The 16,204-nt window shown below is 27.0% G+C and overlaps 1 protein-coding gene across 1 annotated transcript; it reads right to left on the reverse strand.

The window, feature by feature from the left end:
• Positions 1-7,055: 7,055 nt before the first annotated feature.
• Positions 7,056-11,820, reverse strand: LOC101495207 (uncharacterized). Its single transcript, XM_004493991.4, has 3 exons — positions 11,002-11,820; positions 10,745-10,898; positions 7,056-7,696 (listed from the first exon to the last, which is right to left on the reverse strand). Exons 1-3 carry the CDS (start codon positions 11,803-11,805, stop codon positions 7,230-7,232), a joined length of 1,425 nt encoding a protein of 474 aa, XP_004494048.2. The 5' UTR covers positions 11,806-11,820; the 3' UTR covers positions 7,056-7,229.
• Positions 11,821-16,204: the final 4,384 nt, after the last annotated feature.

A 16,204-nucleotide genomic window follows, 5' to 3' on the forward strand; every position in this document is an offset into this window, starting at 1 on the left:
ATTATATTCGACAGGTTTAATTCTGGTGGTCTAAATTTTGCTAAAGTTCCTCATAACGACGTAGAAGGATATCGAAAAACAATTGATCACATGATGGTTGAGGAAGTAATATATTAAATCACATTTATTTGAATTTTTTTAAATATTTTATTATTTATACTTGTTATAATTACTTTAGCTTATTTTTTATATGTCAGTTTTATTGGAGACCTTATCTCGGGTTCCAACATGAAGTTTCAGAAGAAGATATGGCCACTTGGAGTGCATGTACTTATCTACTCTGTTATCATATTGTTGAAAAACATCATACAGATAGGGTCACACTCCAGTTTGGTTTACATCAACAAATACCACAACCACCAGAGGACATGAAATCGTATCACGAGGTCGACATGAGGCGTGGGATTGATGATAATTGGACTTGGGTTTGGAGGGAAGAAATAAACCATTGGAATGAGCGCCATAATTACGTGTTGCAAGGTAACATCGTACAAGGTGTTTTATGTCATAGCACAGAATATATGATTTGGTTTAGACAACACACCAAATTGTTTATATCTGTAGAACAATATCCCCGTGATCCCCGTTTACAACCGCCGTCATATCCTCGTGTGCAATCGACCTCCCAATCAACCCCACAACACCAATACACAGCAGGACCGTCTTCATCATCACCTCATATACACGTCGCTACTGAAGTTCCATTTTATGATCCACCACCATCTCAGTATTACGTTCCGTCGGTGCCAGAAATACCAACACCCGGTTATCCGACAGAAGATGGGCTTCTCTATAATTTGTTTGGAACTCAGTGCACAACTCCTGAGTCGGCATATGCTTTATTTGATTCAATGTATAATCAACAATCGCAAAATGTAATGGAAGCAGGTGGCAGTAGTTCTAATCCATCTACAACTTACATTGAAGAAAATGATCAAAATGACGATGAACCGGAAGAACCACAACTTGTTCAAAGAGCTAGACGAGTTCGACGACATCGTACATGTGGGACTGGGGGTCATTTAGGTGGACATCATTGATATAAATTTAATGTATTTTGTTTTTTCAAATTTGATTGATGTACTTTTTTATTATTAATTTAATGTATTTCATTTCGTTTTCAAGTTATCAATATCAATTTCTTTTCATTTAATTGTTATTATTATTTAATTTTTAATATCATTTTAAGTATAATAATTTTTAATTAAAAGTATAATAGTTATTTATTATAATAATAACAATAATTAAAATATAACATTTATTAATAATTAATTATTAACGTATTTTTAATTAATTATTAGTATTTTTATTTTTTAAATAATTAAATTAATAATTTAATGTATTTCATTTTATTTTCATGTTATCAATATAAATTTCTTTTCATTTAATTGTTATCATTATTTAATTTTTATTATCATTTAATTTATTTATTTAATCACTTTAATTATAATAATTTTTAATTATATCTATAATAATTATTTATTATAATAATAATAATAATAATGATAATAATAATAATAATAATAATCATCATAATAATTAAAATATAAATTTTATTTATAATTTATTACTATACTTTATTGTAATTTAATATTAGTATTTTATTTTTTAAATAATTAAATTAATAATTCTAATAATAAACTAACTTTAAAATATAACAAAAAAAAAAAAAAAACTAACCTAGTGGGAGGTCGCTTCCCCAGGAAACGACTCCCTATTAGCATTAAAAAATTTCCTCTTCAGGAGGCCGCTTCCCTAGGGAACGATTTCATGAAGGAACGAAAAAGTAGGGCATTCAGGGAATATTGTTTCAGAGTAGGGCATTTGGGGAATAAAAAAAAAAGGATATAACCATCTTTTTTCCTTAAATATGTTCTGAGCATTACTAAAAAAACTATTCAAAAATTTGAAAAATACACAATAGTTAAATTAAATTCAGAGTCTAAAAATGAAAATGAAAATTTAAGGGACTAAAAGTTGATGAAATTTTTATAAGGATTAAAAATAAAATAGTGAGATTTTATAGAGACTAAAAACTTATTTAACCTTTATAATTTATTAGAGTAATGATATATAGATATCCTAAATTTTCAAACATTCATTTAACACCTCTTTTTTTATCTATCTCTTTCTATAGCAACAATATTTAAATTTGTAACGACTTAATTATAAAAAAATAACTTAAAAGGGCTAAACTACACAAAAAATAGCACTATAATTACAAGGACTAAAACCATATTTAAATCGACTGTATTATCAAATTCTAAAAGAAAAATAATAGATCGTATAAAATTTCAAGAATGATGTAGCACGTTAATCAAGATTGTGACCCATATCTCAATCACTGTTTATTCTTCTTTTAGATCTTAATATTCTAATTCTACATTTTACCAGTGTCAGACATCCTACATTGGATGAATTGACTGGTTATATACAATTGAATATTAATTAAAAAAATTGTTCGTCTTCAACCTATCTTTAGATTGGGGAGATTTTGATGTGGGGTAATTTTCAATTTGAAGAGAATACAATTTCTGACTTTCACATTCAGCACCACCCTTATTATGCCATAGTGCAAGGATATACGACAATTAGGAGCAAGGTGTATCTATCACGCTTATAGAAAAAAGTTGTCTTTATCACAATGAGTTTGATAGATTTTATTGTCCTGTCTCTTAACATATGTGCTATACTGTAATAGACATTTTTTTCACTTTCATTAGTACGAATCAATGGAAACAATGATGGTAAAGAAAATCAGTCTAGTTTGAGACTTCGTCATAAGAGATTTGTACTATAGTGCATTTCACAATTCGGAATGTCTTTCAATAAATATTCTTATAATAAGGTTGTTCACTCTACTCTTTATTTCTCTCCTTTTGAAATTATTTTGGTTTTTAATATCCTTACTCCCCTAAATTTCCTACCTCTAACTTATATTTCATCTTTGGATCATAGTGATGGAAACACAAAGGTTGATTATGTGAGGAAGCTCTATGAAAAGTCGAGATCCAAATTGAAAAGATTTATTAGTATTCTAAGTGGTCTCTTCAGGATCCTTGGAGATGGTTTCTAAAGATGTCGTACGATTTTTTGTGGTGGTTTTGTTCTTGTTAAGGACATCTGTACGCACTCTAACGCTTAAGTTAGTAGGAATTAGGGGGAAGATGGCGTGGAGAAGATTGTAGACGTTTTGGGTAATTCAACGCAAAAATTGAGCTATTGTCTAATTACCAATGGGTGGTTATGATTGATTGGCGTGAACTCAGTAACCAAGCCTAATTTTGCCACTCAAAGGCGCAAGTAATTTGGTGCCTTACTAGATTAGGCTAAGGCCCATAATAAGGCACTTGGTGGACCTTTAGTTCGACCCAGAACAGTTTCCCCTCAAGCCTCCATTTAGGATGTCTAAAATGGAAGATTTGAAGTGTTCGTTGTATTTGGTTGTTAGGACGTTTGTTTCACATTTCATGTTCGACCATATATATTTGTTCTTGGGAAATTTTCTGCATCAGAATACGTCACTGTGTTTGTCTATGAAATGTTGTGGTTTGGCATGTAAATTTAAAAAGTTAGTTACATCATAAAAATGTTTAAAGGACAGCGTGTAGGCGTGTGATTTGTTTGAAATGATTGTTTCTTTTTCCTAGTATATCACATGGCCTAGGGTTTGGTACACGATGATTGCTTGTGCAAGTGTAGGGGTTTGCACGTTTTCTCAAGTCTCATCTAGACCGTTAAAATTTTGCATGCAATATAGGTCGTTAATCCCTTAAAGTCTCATGTTTATAAATTGGGAATGAAATTCTCTTTTCTACTTCTTTGGCTCTGCTTCTCTCTGCATTCTTTTACTCCACTTTTTTTCCTCTTTCAAATTGAGACTACCAAACACCATTTTATTTTCTTTGTTGGGGCCAAGTTAATCCATTGCTACAACCAAACTAAGTACCATTTTGATATGTCTTTCCATTTTTTCTTTTTTCTCATTCATTATCCTATTTCCTTCCATGGGTGACGAAAAATTGTATCTTTTGAGTGGAGTGGCAGATAAGGGGCCTTTTGACAGTGGCTTCAAACCTTCTTACCTAGTAAGGGCTAGTGAAGGTCACATATTTCCTTTCATTTTTTATTTGGGTGAAGATTCTAGTGCGATGGTGAGTGAGAGTTTCATAGTAGTGCAAGTGGACTTTTAAACCTACTATCATCGACCCTTCAGTCGTGAGGAGGCAAAGTGGTGGATCGTTAAGGTAGATAAATGTTGTTCTCAAGTAGATTTGGACTTGCCCTTGGATTTGGATGATTATTTGTAGGTTATCGATGAAGTGTTTATGTTCAATTCATATTCACAAGGTTTGCTGGGAAAAAGGATTCTTGTGCCGCTCATATATATGTTGGCCTAATCGAAGACTGAGAGGCGTGTTTGCCTATAAAAAGTTCCAAAATTTGCAGTGTAAAATGGTGCTTGCATAAGGAGATTTAGTTTAGGTGGTTCATATGAGATATATAAATTTTCCTTTAAAAAGGAAATCTAAACTTTTACTAAGGGGAGAGCATGAAAGATATCTAAGGCAAAGACAATGTTTCAAGTATACAATATAAAATCATAAGAGCATATTTGAAGTCTTATATTTTGTGGATCAACGGTAAAATAATGATGAACTTGGTCGAAGTGCTTCCATACTTTACCATCAAAAGAATATTGCAACATGTTTGTACTTATTCTATTATCATAATGTCACATCATTTAACTTATAGTTTTCCTTAATATTAAAATTATTAGCGGCCTTGACATTAATTTCAAATAAAACATTGACTTAACAATATTTATTTTATTCTTACGATTAGTGGCAACACAATAATACATTGGTGCATGAAAAAATTCCATTCATCTAATGTGCCATTACATTGGTGCATGAAAAAATTCCATTCATCTAATGTGCCATCATTTGTTTAAAATTCATTATCGTAATACATAAGAACCCTTGAATATAACAATAAATAATTTTAACATCTAAACTCGACTTAGATACTAACCTCTTAGCATCAGCATAACTTGTTGGCATATAATCTTTTACATGTGTTGGTTCCATTTTGAAAAAACATATAAGCATTGGTCAAGAACATTCCAACTGGACTTCATAGCTAAAAGCTTCACACATATAGATAACTTAGAATCAAAGGGGCCTTCGAACAATTGTGTTTATTTTTTACAACAAATTGTAAAACGTTTGTGCAAACTCGTTCAACAAATGCTTTGTGTCATCGAATTGAGATTCCTCATACTCTCGTAGAAAATGTTGTTACTAATTGACATTAGTGAGTTTTGTTCTTTCATGTCCATATTATATGTTGCTGTTACATATTGTTGTTGTTGTAAGTATTTGTTGATTTTCTTTAGTTAACTTATTCTTGATTTAATTATGACACAAATGTGTAAAAATGTTTTCTCCTTCACTATAATTATGCACATAAGTTTCAAAAAATTTAAGAGACCGCATGACATTAAATTTCAATGTATATTTCATTTTATAATTATTAAAGGTTTGAAATAGTTTAAACTTTCTATTTTTTCTGACATTAGTGAAACTTGAGGAGTAATTGACATTATAATTTAAGTTTGTCTTTTGAAATAGAAAAAGAAGGAAAAGACATTGTTTGAGCCATTAATTGAACATAATAATATATTTGACATGCAAGTTACTATCGACTGAATTTATATGTTGTGTTTTATTATCTTTAAACTATAGTGAGTAATTAGGGTATTTTCTTTCATAATTGAAGCTATTAAATGTGATATATGTGTTTAACCATTCTATTTTACCACCATCAGTTGTCATGCTAGGCTAACAAATGTCTTGCATATTATGTTTACGTGAGTATGAAATGTTGAAATACTTATGTTATGTTGTTGCAAAGATATTCTTGTTTCTCCCAATTACTATTAGATTTTTAAAATGTTTATGTGTGTGCCTATCAATGAGTCATATCACCATTAAAGAGATAGCCTTAACATCATTTTAGTTTATTGATTTTAGTGAAATAGTATAGTATTTATGGTAAAGATTAAAGAAGTTAATCATGGGACATAGGAAATGAGAATCTCTACTTTTAAGTACAATATTTTAGATCGCTTATCGTCTACCGCAAATTTTGAGGATGACATTTCTATAATGATAAGTGAAATGTAACACCCCAATTTTTGGGATTCTTCTCTAGCCTAATAATTCAATAATCAAATACCTTACATTACTATAAATTAAGTATCATTACGCCTAGATTAGTGTTAAGATGTGCCTTTTAGAGTTGGTAATCTTGTATTATCCTTTTGGAGGTTCTTTTCATTAGTTCGAGTTTTCTTAGTGACATATGCACCATGTTAAGACAATATCTCAACTTATACTCATCTAATAAATCTGATTCTTATATCCTTAGAAATCTAATTCAATTATCTGCAACTTTCATGTTCGAGGCAAAGTATAATTTGTCCATCTTCTGGGTCTAAACTAGTGATGAATCTGACATTTGCTCAATACTTTGATCATCTCTTAACCTATACAACTCCTTGTTAACATAAACCGGATCCATTGGGTTCCTAACAAAGATACCTATATTTCATATGAAGACATTAAGACCTAATTATGTTGTTTTCTTCACCGTGCAACGCATAGATCTCGCTGTGAGATGATGTGGAAAAAAAATGTCCCAATTCAGTGTGTCGCATTGCAATATGTAGGAATATTTTTGTTGTGAGATGCAGGTTGAAATGTTTTACTTAAATCATGGCTTAAAACATACCAAAAAACAGTGGCTTATTATTGCATTTCAAGCAATGGTTTTTATTTGTGTGGACTAAAGAAAAATCGGTGCCTATTGGAATAGACAAAAGTCACATGCTCTACAATTGAAAAACCGTTACCTAAAGTTTAGACTACTATTTTTTTTACAACAATTTTCATTTGGTTGCCTAAAGCGATTTAAGTTGTAAGTTATAAAAGCAGTCACAAGAAAATTTTAAATAATTATATATACATAAATTCAAAGATTATAAAAACAAATTAATACTGCAATATTAATTATTTTTATTTTGGTACAACAATATTAATTAATTTAAATCAAACACATACATTTTTTGTACTGAATCAGACACAATACATGAAATGCAAAATCATAATTTATCTATATATCTAATATTGATTAAATAAGGTGGTGACAACATGTCATAATCATAATTAATTTGAATCCTTGTATGACTTAGCAGCATCAATAAGTATATCCTTCACCTTACCAAAAACCTCTTGCATTTGTTCCCTAGAATGTAATGGTGATGGATACACACAAACACAATCCAAGCTTCCATCTCTAATAGTATCAAAAATTGCAATAGATGGACCAACACCATGAATAGAAGCACATCCCATATAGTCCTCTACTCCAACATCTTTTTGTTTCTTACCACTGTTGTCCACAACCGTGTCCTCGAACACCGACAAGATGGCGGTTCGCAACGATGAAGATGGTGTTAAACCTGGATTCTCTATGGCTTTGCACATTAGAAAGTTTAGGTCTGCCATGTCTGAAAAATGTTTATTGGATTTCTTTGAGTTTGCAAATGCAGAGTATGTTCTCTTTGCAAGGTCCCATAGTTTTTCCCCTCCTTTTATCTCCTGGGAATTGAGAATGGCAGAGTGGTAAAAACCTGAATATTATATTGGAGCATTTTGTTAGATACATGGCCAATTTTTTTTAGTATTTTTTTATATTCTAAAATTTAGATAAGTTGATTATCAACCATGAAAAAGATTCTCGGGTTTAGTGGAGAAATTAAATCTATGCTATTGTAGAGTAATTTTTCTAGTTATAAATATAAAAGTAAGATAGGTTAACAAAAAGTAATATATATTACTTAAATATGAATTAAATATTTATTATTGTTGATTTATTTTTTTTATATTTAAAATCAGAGAAAATATAGACGGTTCCTATATTTGATTTAAAATTAAAACTAAACATACCAATTTTTCATATACTTTTTTATTTATACTTTTGAAAAAGAGAGTTTTAATTAAAATCAACCTTAAATTGTAAATTCGTTCAGTAGTATTTTAAATGCATTATTTATGTCAACGCTATGTTATGTCCTTTTCGATTTATTAAATGCTAGTTTTGACTTGTGTCTTTGCGCTGTCGCTGCAATTCCACGAATAAGGAAATATTGTACATTATTTAGTGTACTTCTCTTACTAATTTATGTTTTTTTCAATCCAGTTTTTTTATGTATTTTTTTTACTAAGTACTCCTCTCTTTTTATGTATATTGAAAAATGGATTCTTATAATTACATCGCGAGAGAGGTGTACTATTAACTCATTATACTTTACTTCCTATAAACTCATTTATAAACAACTTTTTCATTTCACACCGATTGAAAAATTAGTTATTTTTATTTAAATATATTTTATTATACTCTCTTTATTCTTAATTATAAATTCGTTCTGTTTCATTTTTTTTATCCTTTAATATAAAAATATATCAAAAATCTACATATATTAATCATTTCTTTAAAATATCTCTATTTACACTACAAGAAAATATATCAAAATATCATTTCTTTAATTAATTTATTATTGAAAAACATAAAGTATTATTTTGTCTTTTATAATATCAATAATTGTATGAATAAATATGTGTAAGTAACATATATTTTGGATAAATTTATCATTATATATATTTTTTTTAAAGTGAGTAAACTTTGTTGTAATATCTTACAATAAAGAAGGGATGAAGTAATAATTATCATATTAATTTTGCATTAAGACTATGCACTTAATTTTAGAAAATAGAAGAATTATTGAAGATAAATGTAATTTTTTTTGTTAGTGTCCAATAAACCTTAAGAGCTTTCTTATTGTAGACTGCAGTACTTTTCTCCCACTCTAAATATTTTCTATAAAAAATAGACGAATTAATCAAAGATATTTTTATAATAGTATTATTAAGTTTAGTGACTTTTACCAAAAAAAAAATATGACGAATCTATACAAGTATAGGAAAGACAATACACCATTTTGGTGAAGCGTATTTTTTAATTACAAAAATGTTCTTAGTAGTTTTTTTTTAAATCTTATCTTCCCAATTCTTAATTTCTAAAAAGAAAATTAAAAAAAAATTAAAAACTACTTCATTTGATTCATTCTATTATTTTTTCATTTTTTTTTTCTTTTTATTAATTTTTTAATTACAATCAAGCAATATTGAGTGACGAAATTATTTAGAAAAATCCAAAAGTAAAAAAGTTTAATAAATGTGGACACACAATAAAAAGAAAAATGAATTGCCAATTCTAGACACTAGTAAATGTATATAGAGTCGGTTGGAGTATTGGTGTGTCTATTGCGAAATTTAATTTAATGTGCCAGCCATCTAAAGCATATATAGTGCACTCTTTCAAAAAAATATTGAGCATCATATTCGTAGTGCACGATTTCAATTGCAACCCCCACCAATCACTTTCCATCACAAACTTTTTAATGGCCATTGAATAACATTCGTACGATTGAAGTATATTTTGATCATTGTTGTCGAAAGAATAAATCGATCAAATCAATCTGGAAACTGACTGGTAATAATAAGAACAAAAAAATTTCCAAAAGAATTTATGTTACGGTCCAAATATATGTAATCCATGATTCGGATGCGATAACCACTACTCCATGCGTCAAACCATTGTTGTCTTGTTTGGATTCAACAAAGTTCATTCTTAAAAAATGATTAGCTGTGTAAATGAATTTTTATTACTAAAATTATTAATATGATTAGTTAATAGTTAGATTGAAAACCTCCATTTTTAAACTTCTAAAAATTTGAATATACCAATGTTAAGGTATTATTTATATATTTGATTTCTTAATATGTAATCTTAAAACACTTATATATTAGTATTTTGTCTAAGATTACTATTTCACTTGATAAATAAACACATATGGAATATAAATTACTATGAAAAAAATATCATGCACCGTCAATATAAAATAATTATACATTGATAATTATAAGTGACAGTTAATATAAACCGTTAATTTTATTATCTTGTCAATAACTCATTATAAAATAACTATTCCATTAATGATTTGTGTTGACTATCTATAAAATTATTTCCATTAAACCAAATCCCTATTAAAATATATTTATTTTTATTGTGTGTATAGTGAATTACAATAACTAATATTACATTTTTATTAAAAAATATAAGATAAGTTTGATGACTAAAATAGGAAAGTTAATTACAAAAAGTAGTGATCAAAAGACCGTGAGTTTGATATCCAATATCAGCAAAATATTAACTAGTAACATTATTAGTTGCAAAAAAATTACTCCTAAAATATTAACATTATTAATGAAAAAAAATTACATCTCTATTAAATTATTATTATTTTGATCTCAAGTATAAATAAAAACAAATTCAAATAAAATTGATATATCTAATTTAATATTTAAACTAAATATACATTTTGTTTACTTTACTTTTGTTTATATCTAAAATCGGATAAAATATTAAATTATTTTAAAATATCCAAACAACTCAATTATTAGCTAAAAAACTATTGATATAAAGAAGATTAAATTCAAACCGAAATTATTCATTTGTTCAGTTTTTATAGTTATGGTACGAATATAAATAAAAAAATTATGTAAAAGACAAGACACACATACATATTGATATACTAGTATTTCAAATATAGACTCACCGAAATTATCTGAGAGATGTGATTGGAGAGTGGATCGGCAATCAGTGAGTGTTACGATCCCATACTTCTTGGAACCACGTTTGGAGCTATGTGCAGCCATCAATCCCGCAGCACTCACTACCCCGCACAATTTTATCCCATTCCATGCGCAACCCTGTCAAGTTTCATTCAATTATCATATTATTGAGATTAGTTACATCAAAGTTAATTAAAAACTTTAGAAATTTAATCATGCTAGAGTAAATTAACGAGCTTACTGCTAGAACCCCCTTAGTGTCATCTTGGTTAAGTTGCAACCTCACCACTTGCGATAACCTCGTAGTTTTAGCATCACAAAATTTCAAATTTGTTAGTCTAAACGAGTTAAGCGAATAACTAAGCACGTCAAAACCACGCGCCAACAAAGCCTTCTTTGTTTTCTCACCAGGAACAATATCCTCAATTGCCAAACTAATTTCCTTTTTATTATTTTCATCAAAATTATTTTTATTTTTAATCTCTTCTTGCTCTTCCAAAATCTCAAGCAACTCTCTCAAAAGCAAAACCGCGGTCGTACGGTCACACGCTGCCACGTGTAGCCGCAACGCAACAACCCAAGTGTCGTTGGGCATCGCGTAAACGGTCCCGAAAAACATGTCGTTTGAGTCGCGTGTTGTGTCGCGCCACGCGCTATCGTTATTGAGTTCGTGTTCTAGGATTTGTTGTAGTGGAGAAAGAGAAATGTTAACGACGTCGTTTTGGTTTGTTAGGTCGTGTGATGTTAGTTCGAGGAAGGGTGTGGGAGATGTGAGAAATGAGAAATTGTTATTTGCGTGTTGTAGAAGAGTGGACCTGAGGATAGGATGGTAATTTTGGAGTTTGTGGATTGCAGTTTGCAAATGGCTTGTGTTTGGAGGTTTTGAAATGCGTAATGCGACGACGGCGATGCCGGTGCCGCCGCGAACCGCCCTGCACCAGGTGCATTCTGTGGCGCCAACGGTTCGACCTTTTGGTTCAGTCATGATTTGTGGAGTTGGGTTGGTTGAGTCCTTCACGATCAAGTATTTATAATGCCTTTTCATGCATATATCTGTCTATAGGTATAAATAATTGAGCCAAATGCTAAAAGCATGCGTCAACTGTCCATTTAATTATGATGGAAAAGATACAATATTTCTATTTCGTATGTTTCTATTAAAATTTTTGTTTCTGTTTCTTAGTCTTTAAGTTACTTCTCAAAAAGATATACTTTAATTGTCTCACAATAAATATTATTTTTGTTAGTTTACAAAAATAATTAAAATTTTAAAAAAATTATTAATCATTAATATAAAATAAAATATAGTATTTTGAAATAATAACGTGATACTAATTAAAATTTATAATGATATTTATTATAAAATAATTTTTCTGTTCATGTAATATTTAATGTGTTGTCGAGGGATTAAAAAGTTATAATAGTTGAGATTGGAACATGGTCAACTTATTAGAAATCATATCTAAAGTGTGGATATATGTCATGCTTCAATATCTTTTGAGGATATATTGTGTCTTACTAGTCAAAATTCTATCCCAAAAAAAATATGGTGTGATTGGTATTGGGGCACAACATCTACTAAATTATATTTTATCAATGTCACAACGAGTGTTATTTAAATATAAAACATCCATCTCAAAATAAATATCATTCATAATTTTCAATACAACTTTATTTATTTATTTTTTTATAGTATTTTCAATGATTACAATATACAAAACTTCAAAAATATTAATATATTTTATATTGATAATAATGAAAAATCTATAAATAATTAAGATGGGTAATTTACTAAATTGACTTCTATCTTTCTTCTAATTATGATATATTTTAATATGTGTGCAAATATCTTATACGAGACTTATTATAATATTGAGAGAGAATATCTTTTTTCGTAATTTGTGTGATATAGTGAAATTGTAACAAAATAAATATTAGCAATACACACTCTAACACATATTACAACATACTATTTATTGATTAAAATTCACATGGATCAATAAAAGAGAATGTGTTAGAATATGTGTGCTTTAAATTGTATTGCTTGTATTATTCAAGTAACAATCATTTTGAGTTTAAGGAATTACTCTCTCTGTTTCATTTTAAAATTATAATTTTAATTGTGCACTATTCTTACAAAAACTAATTAATTTTGTTGATTTCAATGATAAAATCAACGCTATTTACTTAAATATTCTTATTAATTGTAGGTCATTGTCCACACTTAGCTCTTAATTGGTATGTCTTTGAAATGAGATATAATAAATAAGAGTATATTAATGGATAAAATAATTAATATTATAAAATAACAAATATTAAAAATATAGAAAAATAACATATACAACGTTTATTATAAGACGAATGAAGTATACTATTGGTCATTTATATAAGAAAAATATTGGAGAATTTTTTTTTTGTCTCTAATACAAAAAAAATTACAAGTTTTGCGGTATAATTATTACTTAAATATCTTTTATACTTTTTTTATTTATTAAAATTGCAATTAATAATAATATTAGTGAGCGTGAAAGCATTTAGCATTAAAGTTATTTTTAGTTACAAATTTTGAGAAATGGCAACAATTGTTAAGAACCTAAATGTAGAAAAAAAAGTCATTGAAAATTGTATAATTCATAATTTAAAATTGTATAAAGTGATATCTTTCATTCAAAATTTATTTTTACTTATTTTATGGTTGTTTAACAAGCCCCCTAAGGGCATTTGTTAGAATGGTTCAAAATTTTTTAAAAATAATATACTCCCTCTAGTCACTATTAAAAAAAACTTAAATTTTAGTTAATTATTTTTGTCTTATTTAATGTTGATAGGTAAGTATTGACGTTAAAAGAGAACAATTTAACAAATATAATTTGTGTTTTTACATAAAATCTAAAATAATAATTATATTTAACTATATTTCTTAATACCCGCAAATATTAAATAATGATTTGATGGAGTATTAAATAAATCTTCCTGATCTTAATAATTTTTATTTTTTCTTCTTATATAGAAGACCAAGAGAGAGAGTATATAAGAATTTAGATTTAATTGCACTTTTAATTTTTATATTATTACTAATTTACGGAATTGATCTTTCTATTTAAAAGTCAATAATTTTGATCTCTCTATCAAATTTTTAAATTAAAATAATAATAATAATAATAATAATAATAATAATAATAATAATAATAATAATAATAATAATTTGATACCTGATCTTAATAATTTTTATTTTTTCTTCTTATATAGAAGACCAAGAGAGAGAGTATATAAGAATTTAGATTTAATTGCACTTTTAATTTTTATATTATTACTAATTTACGGAATTGATCTTTCTATTTAAAAGTCAATAATTTTGATCTCTCTATTTAAAATAATAATAATAATAATAATAATAATAATAATAATAATAATAATAATAATAATAATAATTTGATATATTTTTAAAGATATGACATGCAATTACATGATATAGAACATTTAGATGTATTAATTATTCATATATCATTAATTAAATTAAAAATAAAAAAAAGTTTATGAAGTTAAAATATAAATTTTCACGATGTTTTGTTCCAATTCATAGACGTTAATTATTATATCATATTTTACGTCATTTAAAGTATCCAACTTTGTTATATTTTAGTTAAAAAAAACAATTAAAACTATCGATTTTTAAAATAGAAAGATCAATTTTATAAATTAATAAAAAATAAGAGTATTAAAACTTCAATTAAGTGAAGAACTTGAAAACAACTACGTTGGGCGGTGAGTACTACTACTCATTCAGCTGATAAATGGTGGTAAGGCATACCAATATTTGTTTTGAATTTGTTTGTTTGTTTGTATATTTATTGCCGTAATAAATTGACGACTACTACTCATTACTCTAGGTTATATATGATCTCAGAGTAAATATACCTATCTATTGTAAAAAAAATAACTTTATAACACTTTTATTTATTGATTGAAATTTATATAGATTTCAATAAATTTAAATATAATTTATAAAATTTAATAGAATTCATGTGAACTTCATTCTATAAAAGAGATTAAAGTTTTTTTTAGTAAAATTAGTTGATAACTGATGGTTGATAGTTGATAGTTGTTAAATTAATCGAATGTTTGATAAAATTAAAAATTCAATTAACTTCATAGTATAAAAATTTTAAATAACATTTTTAATTGAAAATGAATTTTATTAATTAATAATGAAATTATCTTAAAGTAGTAATTTAAAATTATTTTTTTATGAATATAAATTTATCAATTTAATATATCATTTGTTTGTTTATTTTAAATTAAAATAAATAAATTACTTACTTATAATTTTAAAATATCAATTATTTTAAAATTTAAATAATTTATAAATAATTTAAAATTATATTAAATACATTATTTATTAATCAGATATTTTTTTATTTAGCTAGTTTATTTATTTTAAATTATTAACAAATAAATTATTTATTTAAATTATTCTAAAATTATTTATTTTAAATATAATAAATAAATCATAAATGGTACAAAAGAATTTAAGTTAAAATAATAAAATTAACATTGAAATAAATAAATTATAAGTTCATAAACTATTTAAATTAACTTATAAAAGAAATGTTATAAGTTAATAAATTACTATTATCAAACAAAGATTATAATTTATAAATTATAAACTTATTTTTTGTTTTACCAAATAAAGTTTAAATTAGAATATATATGTTACAGTGTATAGATAAGATATTATTAAAGAAAATATAGACATCTATCTGCCAACCGCATTCATTGAGATCTGAGGCACCTAATTTATTTTCTACATTTCTCATGTGTTCTAAGGCAACTTTGCACGTTTTTCATAACGATATGGTAGGGTGAGATTAGGGATGAGAATAGGCTAGGCCGTCCGACAGGGGCCTATGGCTTAGCCTATTTATGGTCTGGCCTGACCTGTTTAATAAAAAGGTCAGGCTCAGACTGTTTTTAAAGCCTATTTATGTAATTAGGCCAGACTCAGGCTTGTAAAAAAGCCTATTAGGCCTGACAGGTCGGCCTATATATATTTTATATGTATTTCATTCTCTATTTTTTCTTCTTCTAATTTCCATTGCACTCACTCCAACAAATATGTATGAAAACAACATATTTTTTTTTATAAAAATCGATATTATTTATTTGTTACTTTATATTTTATAAAAATCAGTACTATTTATTTGTTATCTTTATATATATTATAAGTATATAAATTTAGAAACCCTAATTGTTTATTATTACTGAATATGAGTTTGTTTGAGAGGTAATATTCCGAGTTGTTTGAGAGGATTTGTTTAGATGTAATATTCTGAGTTGTTTGAGAGATAATAATAGGTGCGTTTGTTTCAATAAAAAATTTATTCTTTTAAACCAAAAACTATTTTTTAGGGTTTAAAAGGTATTTGTTTCATATTTTTAAAAAA

The sequence above is a fragment of the Cicer arietinum genome, chromosome 4, assembly GCF_000331145.2.
Source record: "Cicer arietinum cultivar CDC Frontier isolate Library 1 chromosome 4, Cicar.CDCFrontier_v2.0, whole genome shotgun sequence".
NCBI classification, from domain to species: domain Eukaryota; kingdom Viridiplantae; phylum Streptophyta; class Magnoliopsida; order Fabales; family Fabaceae; genus Cicer; species Cicer arietinum.

Coding starts and splice junctions, on each gene's coding strand:
- LOC101495207 (XM_004493991.4), bottom strand. CDS start 11,805: ATGAAAAGGCATTATAAATACTTGATCGTGAAGGACTCAACCAACCCA. Junction 10,899..11,001: donor ACACTAAGGGGGTTCTAGCA/GTAAGCTCGTTA, acceptor GAAACTTGACAG/GGTTGCGCATGGAATGGGAT. Junction 7,697..10,744: donor ACATCTCTCAGATAATTTCG/GTGAGTCTATAT, acceptor TATAATATTCAG/GTTTTTACCACTCTGCCATT.